Raw genomic sequence first — 12,925 nt, forward strand, 5'->3', positions numbered from 1 at the left:
ATCAAAACAGCTTCATTGGCCTTAAAATCACAGGAATCTAGGAAACAGTATTTTTAAACGACAGTTCCAATTTTCAGGAAGAACCTGAATTTATTGAATTTCAGAATCCAAGGCTCATCACAAAGATCAGAAATCTCTGCCTTACAAGATTATTGTTCCAGAGCCATTTCCCCAACAGTGGAATTAAAATACCATATAGAAGGACACTATTCACAGGGGTCTGATCCAGCCTTTACAGAAATCAATGTGTTTTCCTTGCTTCACGTGATGGGGACATCAGGCTCTGAAGAGCCACGTCTTGCAGGCTGAGCCAAAACTAATGCCCATAACAGAGCTGCTGCCCATCACAGAAATGAATCCATCGTTCAGGGACCCACAAAGGCAGGAATTTATACTGCTGTCCCTGCATCAGGGATAAATTTATACTGCTATCCTTGCCAGTTACAGCTTGGCAGCCCCTTGTTTGACACAGGCTTTGTATATTCCTCTGTCATGCACTGACATATTCATATGGTGGCTGATATGACTGTCATTGGGGTTCTCTAAATATTTCCAACGGATAAAATTTGATAGTGGAAAAAGAAATGCAGACACGAATCTGCTCACCCTTCCTCTCGGCAGGCAGCAGAGGGAGCCGCAAGAGCAAAAATACCCCTCCCTTTCTTCGTCCTTTTGCACAGCTTTCCTAAATGTCAAAATTCCCAAGATGCCCAAATCCAGGCACGTTTGCCAGATGCAGGTTATTCAGCCCAGTTACTTTTGCGCAAGCTCCTGGCATAAGACACCACTCTCTGGTATGTGCTTTTAAAGTTTTTTCAATATTTAAATCACATTGTCAGTATCTATATAGCACTCCCATGCGCTAAACACCTGAGAGGCCAGCATGAAGAGAGGGCCCGTGCCATCTAAGTACATAATGTAAAAAAAGTGAAATACTGATTGGTATTTTGCAAAACTTGGGCAAGCACATTTGATTTTTACAGTGCCTTTTCTGGTTAAAAGCACAGACCCTTAGTATCCCACAGCTTGACAGAATTTCTGTAACAAATGTTGAATGAAAAAAACTATCAACCTGCTCATCCACTTAATTTCAGCTGCCATCCTCACAGGTTGTGACATATGCTTGGTCAAAGAAAACACGAGTTTCAATTTATCTTGTTACCTGTCCTCACACAGCAAGTTCCTTGCTCAGTGACAAGAGGCTAATTCCAAATAACCCCGAGCTAGTGCCAAGACAACTGGTTTTCTGGTTTTCAGCAGAGGAGCACTGATGTCATTCAAAACCAGAAGTGACCCAGTCTTAATCTTGGTCATTTACCCAGCTTTTTATTAAACACAAGATAAAAGTTTTCTGCACTGTGAATGCTGCTAATAGTCAGCTCAGCAAATGCACCAACAGAGATGCCAAATATAATGAGTGTCTCTGGCTTACACGCTTTTCTTCTCTGCAGCGTGGCACTTCAGTACGCAAAGCTCAGTAACAATTTAAAATTCTGGTTTTCTGCCGGCTAACCCTCTCCCCAAAGAAGCTTTATCTTTTCCCTGAATTTTAACAAAAAGTAAATTCTATTCCTAGTCCACCTCCCTTCAAAAGCCTGCACAGCTGGATGTAAGGCAATTATATGCTCTAGCCACTGAAGCTCATGGTGTTAATTAAGTTACACCAGTTCACGCTTGCGGAGGAACAACTTTTGTGGCTGTTTTTTGATCACGTCACATACAGTCCATCTGATGTGGACTCAGCACAATAATAATCAAAACCAGGTGCTACTGTGGTTCCAAGAGGGTATGGCTAGAAAGAAGAATAAATAATATCTGACATTACCTTATTCCTGATTTTGATGCGCTGGTAAAGATATTCAGGGAAAGGTTTGCGAGGGATGAAGCGACCCATTCCCTTATTTACATGCAGATTTCCATCTTCAAACACAATCTTCCCTTGGCTTATGACCACGAGTGGGGCACCATGGCACTCCATTCCTTCAAAGATGTTGTACTCGACAGCCTGAAGATCAACAAGCATACTCACTGCAGGTTCGGTACAAGATCTCTTTGGGTTAGTAACATAATCTGCATTGGTAGGGATAGTTCTAGACAACTGCCATTAGATGGTGTAAAAGATTGCTTTGCCTGAAGGAAAAGCAACGCATCTCGATATGAAATTATTTTAAAGAATCTCTCTGATCAGACTTTCTTGGATCAGACTTTTCCTTTCCATTTCTCACTTTCCATCTGGGCTTTCTCTCATTTGTTCAAGAGGACCTTCCGTATTTAACCAGAGCCTCTAGAAGTACAATAGCCTTAAGGAAGGAAAATTGTGACTCAGCTGCCAAACAGCAGAGGACATGGTCCCACCAAGCATCTGCTGTGACTGCGTAAGGGAACTCCAAAGGGGCCAGCACACGTATTTATATTTCTGTCTAAAGGAGTCCAGAAAGGACCAGGAAAACCTGAATCTAAATGGGAATAATTGTCAAAGGGCAGGTGATGATTACTTTCTTCAAAATACAGAGAGATCTGAAGACAGAGAAGAAGAAACTGAATTGCCTAAACTTACTTTTTAACGGTTTCTAAAGGGTTTTGCCTTTTTTATATAAACCACGTTACTGGATTTCCAGTAAAACTTTTAGAAGAATTCCACAATATAAAAGACCAAAGCACTGAACAATAAGACACCAGCTCTGAGACAGACAACACGTAAGACAAAACCTGTCACAGTCAAAATTGAAGTGATTGAGTCACTGGAACTCCGCACCAAGGGCAGAAAAGTATGCAGTAAATAGAAAATTAAATAGAAAATCCCAGCCATGAAGCTGAGGAGATCTGTATTATCAAAATATTTAATCACCTCTCATAATTTAGAATACTGTTGATTTAATCATGCAATTTATCATATCAGGTGCTTTTCAGGTAAGCAAAAAAAAAGTGAGCTAGCTTTAAATTTATCATCACAGCTTTATTAGCTTCAGCTGCACAGCTGCTGATTCGTACCTATTTACAGTTCTGCCACAAGCATGCAAAAAATAGTGCAATGGTATACGCAAAGAGAAAAGAAATCGTTCCTGATCCCACTGCTTCCAATGCAATATTTCAATACTTCCATCTTCTGAAACATTTACCAGTTTCAGAATAGAAGGAGGTAGTTACCCCACTCCTCTATATCCTGTGCATTTGGTGCTCATGTGAATTAGAACAGCTGAAAAGCAACAGTGAAATTTCTTTTTTCCTACCGTTTTTCCTTTCCTCCTTACCGATTTATGGCTTTTAGCTGTTATAGTCTTCACCTTATCAGGGTCCCAAATAACCACATCAGCATCCGATCCTACAGCAATCCGGCCTTTTCTTGGATACAGATTAAAGATTTTGGCAGCATTGGTGCTGGTGACAGCTACAAACTGGCTCTCATCCATCTTGCCTGTGGCCTAAAAACAACGTGATTTGAGCAAAACAGGCTTATAAAATGGGGGTTCACTATTCAGAGTACTAGATGGTCAGGGAGATACCGGAAAGCACGTAGTTCAAACACATGGTGATGTTGCGTGAAGCGAAGATTTTATCAAGCAGGACTTCATACATGGCACATTACTTGGGAGTTTCAAATAAATGAATGTCCTACTCCTGGCATCCAAAGAAAAGCCAATAACACCTTACTGCAGATCACACCATCAAGTTAATCAGTTATCTGAGGTCCCTTTCTCTACAGAGGTGCCAAAAGTGTGTCTTGTTGCTAGTTCTAGTAACTTCCATTTAAATGGTTTAACAATTTTAAAATAGAGAAACTTATATGACTATTACAAGATTAAATAGAAGATCAAGATTCAGACTCTTTTTAGAAACACTTCTTGCAAATGAAGTCCATTTTTTTTATAATAATTTTTACATAATTTAGTATTACCAAACCTATACATCTAAGTAAACCAACCCCAACTATAAAGTCATCGCCCGGAGAAATGTCACCACTAATTGAACTTTTTATATACTCAGTGATGGCTTAACAGCAGCTGTACACAACAGCATTTTGATCTCTCAGCAGAGTATTTTGAGGTCTTCCTTGGCAATAAGCAAGAACAATGTTCCAAGGAAGAACAACAGTACCCAACTTTTAAATATTAAATAAGCACTTACTTCCTGCCTGGTAAAACACGAGACTTGCAAAATATAAGCTAAGTGGTGCAGGACTGAATGTTACCACCTGTAAATCCCATGTTGCAGCCCTTGCTGCAGCTCCTTCCCTTTGTGGCAGTAACAAAAAAGAAACAGCACTGGCTGGCTGCACTGCGCTTGCTTCTCTGCTTTGCTCCTATCTGGCAGATGTCTGAAGCTGCTTCTATGCTTGGAATCTCAACAGTGGTCCCTGAAGAAAGTGATTATTAAACACAGTCTGGGAGAAGTGCTCATGAGCACGTTGTAAATACTACCACTTCCCAGTCTGCAAGATGCGTTTGAGCGCAATGCAATGTGAGGTAATGAGTGTGTGTGTGTGTGTGCGCGCGCGTGGGTGTGCATGTGAAGATGGGCAACGGAGTGAGAACATCATTGTACATTAGGATCCACGGAACCATCAAAAAGTTACTAACTTATACCGGCACCCCACTGCAAAATATGCCACTATGGATTACACGTATTGTTCTCCTTCTAAGCATTTTATCGTCTAGCCTCAGGCTCATCCATTTCTAATTTCTCAAAACCAACGAGACGCTTCTCAAATTCAAACGATCCATTCATCCTGTTTATATGGGGTCCATATCAAAATCATTAAACTGCTCCAGATCCTACATCTCCGAGAAGCATCCACCCTGACACAACTGGAAAATTGAGCAGTGGAATCTGGAAGCCTCAGGTCTAATAAAACACGATGGTGTTGCAGCGTCAAAAGTGAAACACGGCCCTGAGTTCATAAAACTGGAGAAGGTTTTTGAGATAAACAATTCACCTCATAGTAGTGCTCTCCCAGGGAATTCTCAGAAATATATTAGAAAGTCACTTAAGTGCTGGCTGAGTCTCCTGGCTTTCATTATTCAGCCGACACTCAATTTCTTTTCAGACCATAAAAGTAATTACTTACTACAGCCTTGTCCCAGACAACAGTCATTCTTTCCTCAATTCCATTGACACCTTCAGGAATCATAGTGAAGTTGTCCTTTCCAATGGCCTTCTGGGCAGTGCTGTACGGGCAATGTCCACTTCCCGTCACCTGCAGGTCCCCACTGCGGAGTTAACATACAGAAGGTTTACACCAGGCATCACCACTGTTATTGTGGTCTCAGACTAGCTATGAACGGGCCTTTCAAGCCTACACACGAGAAGCCTGGCTGTAAATCATGTCAGCAGCCTTTACATGTTGGCTACAGATCACTGAAGAGTGATGACAGCATTGGACGTCTCCACTTTCCCTCAGGAGCACCCTGAACTCCCAGATTACAGCCCCCTCGGCTTTCAGGCTGCTTATCTATCGAGATCAGGCACAAGCCCACTAATCAGGACAAAGGATTATTCTAGGATTAAGGAAATGATCGGAAGCTTGTATGAAATGTCTGCCACTCTGAAGATAAACTAATTCACAACCACGCTGAAAAACAATGTCAAATTTTACAATGCAAAGCCATGAGCATCAAGCTTGTTTCCCTGCATTTCTCCCTTGCACATACATTTTTCTTGCAAGTCTTACACAAATATTTCTTGTCTGACCTTCCAAAACAGAACCTTGAAAATAGAAAAGGAAGGAAAGTTTTTTATCAGGTAATCTTCTAATTAAACAAAGGCAGGCATATGGAAGTCAAACACGTGCTCTGGATTTATCCAACTTAAAGGTCTTAACATAGAAAAAGGCATGGAGTAAAACTCAAAAAGATCTACCAAATAATAATGCTTTTATTTAAGAAGTCAGGTTTTTTTCAGTCTAGAGAATTTTTTTTTGCAGAGAGCAGAAATGGATCACAGCTGCTCTTGGGAATAAGGAAGAACATAACCAATATGCAGAATCTTGCAAGAATAGAAAGACAAAAAGGAAGATGGGTTCTTCAATATCCACAGGAAACGGGTGCTATTTTTAGGTCTTGATTAAGCTTACAGGAGACGAGCACATTAAAACACACCATGATTTCTCTTCCATCACTCCAGAAGGGAGACGTCCCCAAGAGCCTGTCGTCCTTTTCTTTACTGACTATGCAAGTTCCAGCTCTGAAACATCTGAAAGATTCTGGTCCACAAATTTAGATTCCAGCAAGCTAACGAACAGCCAAGTACAGAGGAAAAAAGTGTCACACATCAGTAATTCTAATGCAATTTTATGGGCTCCCAGCCCTAATGGTTGCTGGCAGTCAGAGAACCTTTGGCCTCTTTTCTGGCTCTTCTCCATGAATGCTCACATCCATCCATCCAGCCATCCAGCCAGTTTTTAGCAAAAGCCAAACCCATGTATTTAATATGGAAAAGGCAGCTATGGTTTAGCTATTCCTGATTATTAATGACTGCCTGGTGTTACTCCATAGGATGAAACCAAATCCATCAGTTAAACATTCATTTATTCTAACACAACAACGAAGTCAAAAAATTGCAGCGCCACTTCTCGCTTTTTGTTGCTCTCCTGTCAGCTAAGTTTCTCATGGCTTACCCTCTCTCTCTTTTCTGCCCTCTGATGAACACAACCATGAAAACATGAATGTCACAGCCAGGCCCTGTACCACTGCCCATTTCCCTGAGGTTTTACTATGCTTCTTACCCCACGCTATTAATTCCTACACCTGAAAGATATTTTTATCTTTATGAAAGATAAAAAGGAGTCACTTCCTCTGAACTCCCTCTCCTCTGACATTCAATGTTGTTTAATGACATGCACCACTCCCCTGTCTAACCAGCAGAAGACTTCTGAAGCTGAAGCACATTGCTTGAGAGCCGCCCAACACCTCCTTAACTACATTGGCGCTCCTACTGCCTAGATGTACTCTACTGTCAAACAGAGCATCAGAACAACCGAAAAACTGGGAGATGAGAAGGGATCATCACGGAAAACATCTCCAAAAGATGGAATGGTGGGAATTAACAGTGGACATGTGTATCTTTAAATGCCACATCGATACCTCATCATCTTATGCCACATCGATACCTCATCATCTTACTCTTCACTGTCAACAAGGCTTTCATGGCTGGTGACATCTTCCATGAAGCACCAAGATGTCACATGCCTAGTTCAGAAGGGATGGTGTATCGCGGTGGCAATAATGCAGCAGCACACCATGGAAGATGAAGGCTACCTCAGGTGCATGGCCCACAGGTGAAACAAGGACCAGACCTCGCAAGGCAAACCCAGTCTGCAAACCCCATGAGACATGCTGGATTTGTACACATGAGCTTTTCAGTGAAAAATCAACGCTTTCTGGGAAAATGTCACAAGCAGTATGCTGCATACTTGCAGAGGAAGAATGTTTTAAGTTTTTTTTTTAATGAGGGTAAGATATCGGTCTCCTAATGGAAAGTGCAATAGAAAAGTCAAACACTGTTTTTACCATCACTCTTGCATAAAATTCCCCACAAATGCAGGGCAGACTGATAAAATATACAGTTCTTTTTTTAGATTCACAGTATAGATTTAAAGTATTAAAGCCAAAAGCAGGCTAAGCTGCTGTCATTTAGGATCTAGGACTTTAAGCCACTAGAAAAAAAAAAAGGCTTTTTTGCATGCTTGACAGATAACGAGAACTTCTGTGACTCCTCAGTTTGCCTTTCTGATGTTAGTTTAAAAAAGTCATTCTTTGGATTGCAGTTCTAAAAATTCGCGTACTATTTTAGCTAATCTGTTTTGACCCACATACTATTATTTTGGGACTCTCTTCTAGAAAACATATAGCCGTGTCTGATAGAGTGAAGAGCCAGACATTTTGGTACACATTCACATGTGCTGGCTAACAGCCTTACCCTCACACAATGAGCTTCACTCTTTACAGTGCTGATAGTGATGGATCAGACCAGAAAAGTAATTTTTCTTCCTTGTCCTGATTTTAAGGAACAGAAAGCTCAATTATGCAAAATTATTTCTGCCATCAGACTGTCACAACAGAACAAATTCCTGCATATTCTTGCCAGAACGACACATAACTCAGAGTTCAACTGTGCCTTCATTAACAGCGCTGTCCACGCAGCATCATTGGGGCAGCTGAGCTAAAACCTGGGTTTGGTGGACTGCACAGCCTGACCCGCCCGTAAGCAAGGAGAGATGTGTGCGAAGCAATGGCACTGATTGACGGCAGCTTGCCATCACGCATAGGCGCCCACCCACCTAAAGGGCAGCTCTGTCCAAGCCTGGGTTGCACATGCAGGGTCCTTACATTGCCAGCCACGCTGGCACTGCCTGCCGTACAGCCTGCCAGGTAGTCACATGGAAAACTAACCTCAGGAGGAAATGTTTTCTGAAGACCAGTGGGTCACTTTTAGGGTTCAAATACTACTTCTCTGGCTAGAGCGCTGGAGACCCTAGGAAGGGGACGCAGCGCGTGAGATAACTGGTACCACATGGCTTAATTTATAAATAAGGTTTTGAATGGTAAGTGGAGTTCCTCACTCCAGCACTAGCAATCTGTCCTGGTGGGACTTCAGCTATGAATTTCTGTTTCATTTCAAAGCAGATGGTCTTTTGCTTAAGCTAAAGAAGACCCACAGTTGGCTACAGGCAGGAAACACTGTCAAGGGATGGGTTTACAGTCTGGGTTGCTGGCAAGGCATCGCTGATGTCTTCTTATCCATACGAGAAAGACACTTCGCCCTCTGTTGTCCACATCCCTTTCATCTCTCTAGTGGTAACACTCTCCCTGCCAACGTGAAGACAGTCAGCCCATATCCCTGTCCTGTCAAGTGATGGCCTCCAGTTCACCAGCCTGTCTCCACCTGAGTCCCTGACAGTCTCCTTTGCAATCCACTCCGGCCTCTTCCTCCTGCCTGACGTACCTTCTCTGTATGTACCACTTATCTTTGCTGTCTTCCAGCTTGAGGACCCTGGAGCCTATAAAGACACAAGGCAAGCTAAAAGTAAAAGCAAGGCTGCAAGAACTAAACACAAGTAATAAACTTATATGGCTTTGATCCATGCCAGATGAAGGCAGACTAAGAAGTCAGAAGTTTTCAATACAGAGGAGCTAAAATCACGAAACTCTGCTACAAAGACCTACAAGTTAATTTAGGACAGCCCAAGACTCAAAAGCGCTCACAGCTTACAGCCCCACACCAGCCTTGACAAAAACTGCACCAGGAAGGTTTTCTCAGTTCTAGGTATCTCTGCGCTCAGGGACAGCCCTGATTTCAGAAGCTGTGCTTGCCAGCTATGACCAGGGCTTAAAACGGAGCCTATTCCCACAGATGGGGTCTGTCCACCAGGTCGCTGCTTATACTGGACAGTGAGGATGCCATCCGATCACGTATTAACAGTTTGGCTGGAGAGAAAACAGAGAACTAGGGAGAAAGCCAGTTTGAAGTCCTGGGCTAAAGCCTACCTAGCTGCACAACTAGGCATTGCTTGAAAAGCAGAAAGAAAAAGAACGAATTCCTGAAGAGCCAGCAGCTGCCTCTCTATCATGCTAACGAGGAGCTGGAGAGCCCTGCCTGCTCACCTGACAGCCTAAACACAGGGATATAACCGTCGCTGGCCTTCCCTGTCCTTCCCCTGCTGATTTGTGTATGAGGCTAGTCTAAAGGAAACCAAACTGATGCTTAGATGATTCACCCCACGTGTCTTTTGCACCTGCCTGACCATCAGCCTGTAAAAAAAATGAGGATCTTACCATGCTAAGAGTGAATTTAAGTGGTCTGGAGTAGTAGGATCAGGGCTCAGAGGGGGTGAGGTCACAAAAGCTGCAGCCTTGGCCCAGTTTTTACTCCAGTAGTGTGTCCCATCTGTCCCCAGGCTGGCAGTGATAGGCTCTCCAAACACAAGGGGACCTTGGGGAAACAAGGATATACAGGAATGATTACAATCCACTCTCTCTTCAGCACATTATAGCGCTTGCTGCATGCAGCCATGTATAATTCACACACTGCTACACGGCCAGCGTAGCTCCCAGAAATTAAGCAGCCCCGGCTTTGTCTGTACGATAAAAAATTGATCAGGAGGCTCTCTGAGCTACACATCTTTTGATCAGCATATTTACAAAGCTCTCTTTCTAACCCAGAAGGAGACAGTTCAGACCTGGTTTTAATTTGTGCTGTTTTAATCACAGCCACGTTCTCCCTGTTGCTCCGATTCAGAGGGCGTTTAGGTGGAGGATGGGCTCCCGCAGACAGATGCCTTTTTACTACTCCCAGGCTGGGCACAGCACCAGCAGATAGCAGCATACGATCCCCAGCATTGTACTCCCAAGTCTCCAGAAATACAAATATCAAGACGGCATTTTGCTCACTGGCTTTTCCATATGGCTCATGTGCTTTGTAACACCAACCAGCAGAACAGTCTTGACTTGCAAATGCAGCTTCGAAAGCAGCTGCCCCTAGCTCACAAGTCCCCTTTGGGTGCTTTGTAACCTGGATCCCCCCACAGCCTCAGCAAGCAGGGCTGGCCCACAGATGTCCCCAGTGCACATCCAATGGGGTCAGCCTCCAGCAGCAAGGCCAGGAGTCAGCACCAGGCATCTCTAACAGCAGGTCTGCTGCCCAAGCCACCCCTTAGAGGGTAATACCCTGAAATACCACCAAAAGGCACAGAAGATGTGCTAGCCCTGTGAGGAATAAAATACCTCCCTCCCATGAACAGAGATACAATAGCCTAAGGGAAAAGCAAAAGGGAAGACAGCAAGAAGAAGAGTTACAACACAGTCTTCAAGGGGACAGTGTTTCCCAACTGAAAAATGTAGGACTTCCCTCCATCTTTCCCAACTGTAAATATTTAGGGTCTGTGATGGTGTTACCATTCTTTGGCAACCTCTCCCTATATCTTGTGATTTGGGTCAAGATGAACAGGTTTTCCACTGAGCTTCTATTTAACAGCAACAAAAAAAAAAAAAAAAAAAGACTCTGGGGCAGAAAAGGAAGTCTTTTACCTTTCTTTCTGGCCAGTGCAATGATATCAGCCGCACTCTTGCTCATCACTTTGGTGATGTACACTGGGCAGTTTATTCGACTGGCAATGGTGATGGCACGGAAAACTGCTTCTGCTTCAAGCTGAGGAAAACAAGGAGGAAAAAGTTAACTGCAACAGCAGACTGAATTTAAAAATAACTGGAGGACTTAGCCATATTTCTCACTGTTTAGCAACAACTCTTCAGGGGTTGATTCTGTTTTTTTCCATAAAGAGAGATGCTGTGCTGGGAAACAGGGAGCTAACCCAACCTCAGACACTTCACATTAGGAGTAACCATGGCCAGGCTGTACTTCCATTTAATGGGGTGCAGCTGCCCCAGCACAACTGGCTCCCTGCACCCCAGGAAAGGTCACATCCAAGCAGCTGATGGGGCTCCTCCTTACCTCCCTCCCACTCTTCTGCTTCAACCCTCTACCCTGCAGTTGGAAGGAGAACAAAGCAAGGAAACATTGCTCCAGCTTGGAGACAACATCTGAGCTGTCCCTGACAGCTTATGCTATGCAATCTTTACATAAGGATAAGATGACAGTGAATGCAAAGTATTCCCAAACAGCAACTTCAGCACTATGAACTGAATTTAGCCCGTAATCCATAAAAGCTTTTGAAGCATTGCCCAGTAAGTCCCCTCTGGCAGCATGAAGGCAATCTCCTTCCAAGGAGCCACCTGGGACATAGGCACACAGGCAGGCATCTTCAGACAGGGGAGCAGTGCCCCCCAGCAGCTCTGCAGACTCCCTTCCCCAGTTACCGGTTTTGTACCTCCTTCCTAGACAGACTCATAGCACTGGCATTCTAATACCCAAAACTCTGTTGTGACTGAAAATATTGACTTGACGGTACAGAAATTTTGGTTCAAGAGTTGTGCTAGAAAAGTCGAGCAACTTAGCCCTTCCAAAACCACAAGGCTTAATTCTTCACAGTTTTGTAAAATATTTTTTTCTTAAATCAGACTGTCACTTTCAGGTTGTCCTAAAACTTTTATCACAATCTATCTATTTGCTCTGGAAGCCCCGAACGTATCCACAGAAGACCAGGAAAGGAAGCAGGACCTCTGTACCTCAGTGCTGGGGCTAAGATGGTCAGATGCACGGTCAGAAAGAGGCAAAATTCCTTTCTGGAAACTGCAAATGCAGATTTTCCTTAGGCCCTTGTTCTCATTAAAAGGGAACAGCAAAATGAAGAAGTACATAAACAGTTCAATAGAAGAATGCAACCAATTAAGCTGATTCCTTTTGCCTTGGGGAGAGGTTATATAAAGATCTGCAAACCACAACAATCTCTTCCAGTTTAGCCTCAAATCCCCAGGCCCTTGTCTCTTTAGCCTTCAAGGAAAGCAGTCACTTCCCACTACCGCCCTCCATCATCCCATTCACAGTCTGAACTGTGTACATTAAGGGACATCTGCATGTCTCCACCTTTTCCTTCTCATTAAAGAAACCCCTTCCAGATGCCTGAGATGATCCATACCAAAGCCTGGTTTTCATTATAAGAGAGCTGCATAAAATAAGCTGCCTTGCAGCATCCTTCCATTCTCGCATATTTACATTTCTACAGCCTGCATTTCTACTACAAATATATCTGCTGGCATAAACGTAGATCGGTACATGGGCGTATGCATATGTATGGTATATATGTACACATGCATCTTAGAAGAGGTTTGCAGCCAAAGCATTTTAATGATGCAGTTAGTCCAAAGCCTAACCCGCAAGCTGCACTGCTGATTTTTACCCTGATATGCCCATTTTTTTATATCATCACAAATCAAATCACAAGGGTCACACTCAAAAAATACATGCACACCAGTGACCTGGGCAGCCAGAGCTGCAGCTCCTCAGTGTACAAGAACACACTCATCCCTGGACC

At 43.4% G+C, this 12,925-nt stretch overlaps 2 protein-coding genes across 8 annotated transcripts in view; one reads left to right on the forward strand and one right to left on the reverse strand.

The window, feature by feature from the left end:
- EVC (EvC ciliary complex subunit 1) overlaps window positions 1–12,925 on the forward strand; it is an 80,903-nt gene that overhangs the window by 64,389 nt on the left and 3,589 nt on the right. The window lies entirely within an intron of this gene.
- CRMP1 (collapsin response mediator protein 1) overlaps window positions 1–12,925 on the reverse strand; it is a 51,566-nt gene that overhangs the window by 3,614 nt on the left and 35,027 nt on the right. For both annotated transcript variants that reach the window (XM_056337832.1, XM_056337840.1), the window contains exons 8-12: window positions 11,022–11,142; window positions 9,771–9,927; window positions 5,066–5,207; window positions 3,252–3,422; window positions 1,826–2,005 (exon numbers count right to left, since the gene is read on the reverse strand). In XM_056337832.1, the coding sequence (XP_056193807.1) occupies window positions 1,826–2,005; window positions 3,252–3,422; window positions 5,066–5,207; window positions 9,771–9,927; window positions 11,022–11,142 (771 nt within the window). The remainder of the gene's footprint in view (window positions 1–1,825; window positions 2,006–3,251; window positions 3,423–5,065; window positions 5,208–9,770; window positions 9,928–11,021; window positions 11,143–12,925) is intronic.

This window comes from Falco biarmicus, chromosome 1 (assembly GCF_023638135.1).
Source record: "Falco biarmicus isolate bFalBia1 chromosome 1, bFalBia1.pri, whole genome shotgun sequence".
In the NCBI taxonomy this organism is placed as follows: domain Eukaryota; kingdom Metazoa; phylum Chordata; class Aves; order Falconiformes; family Falconidae; genus Falco; species Falco biarmicus.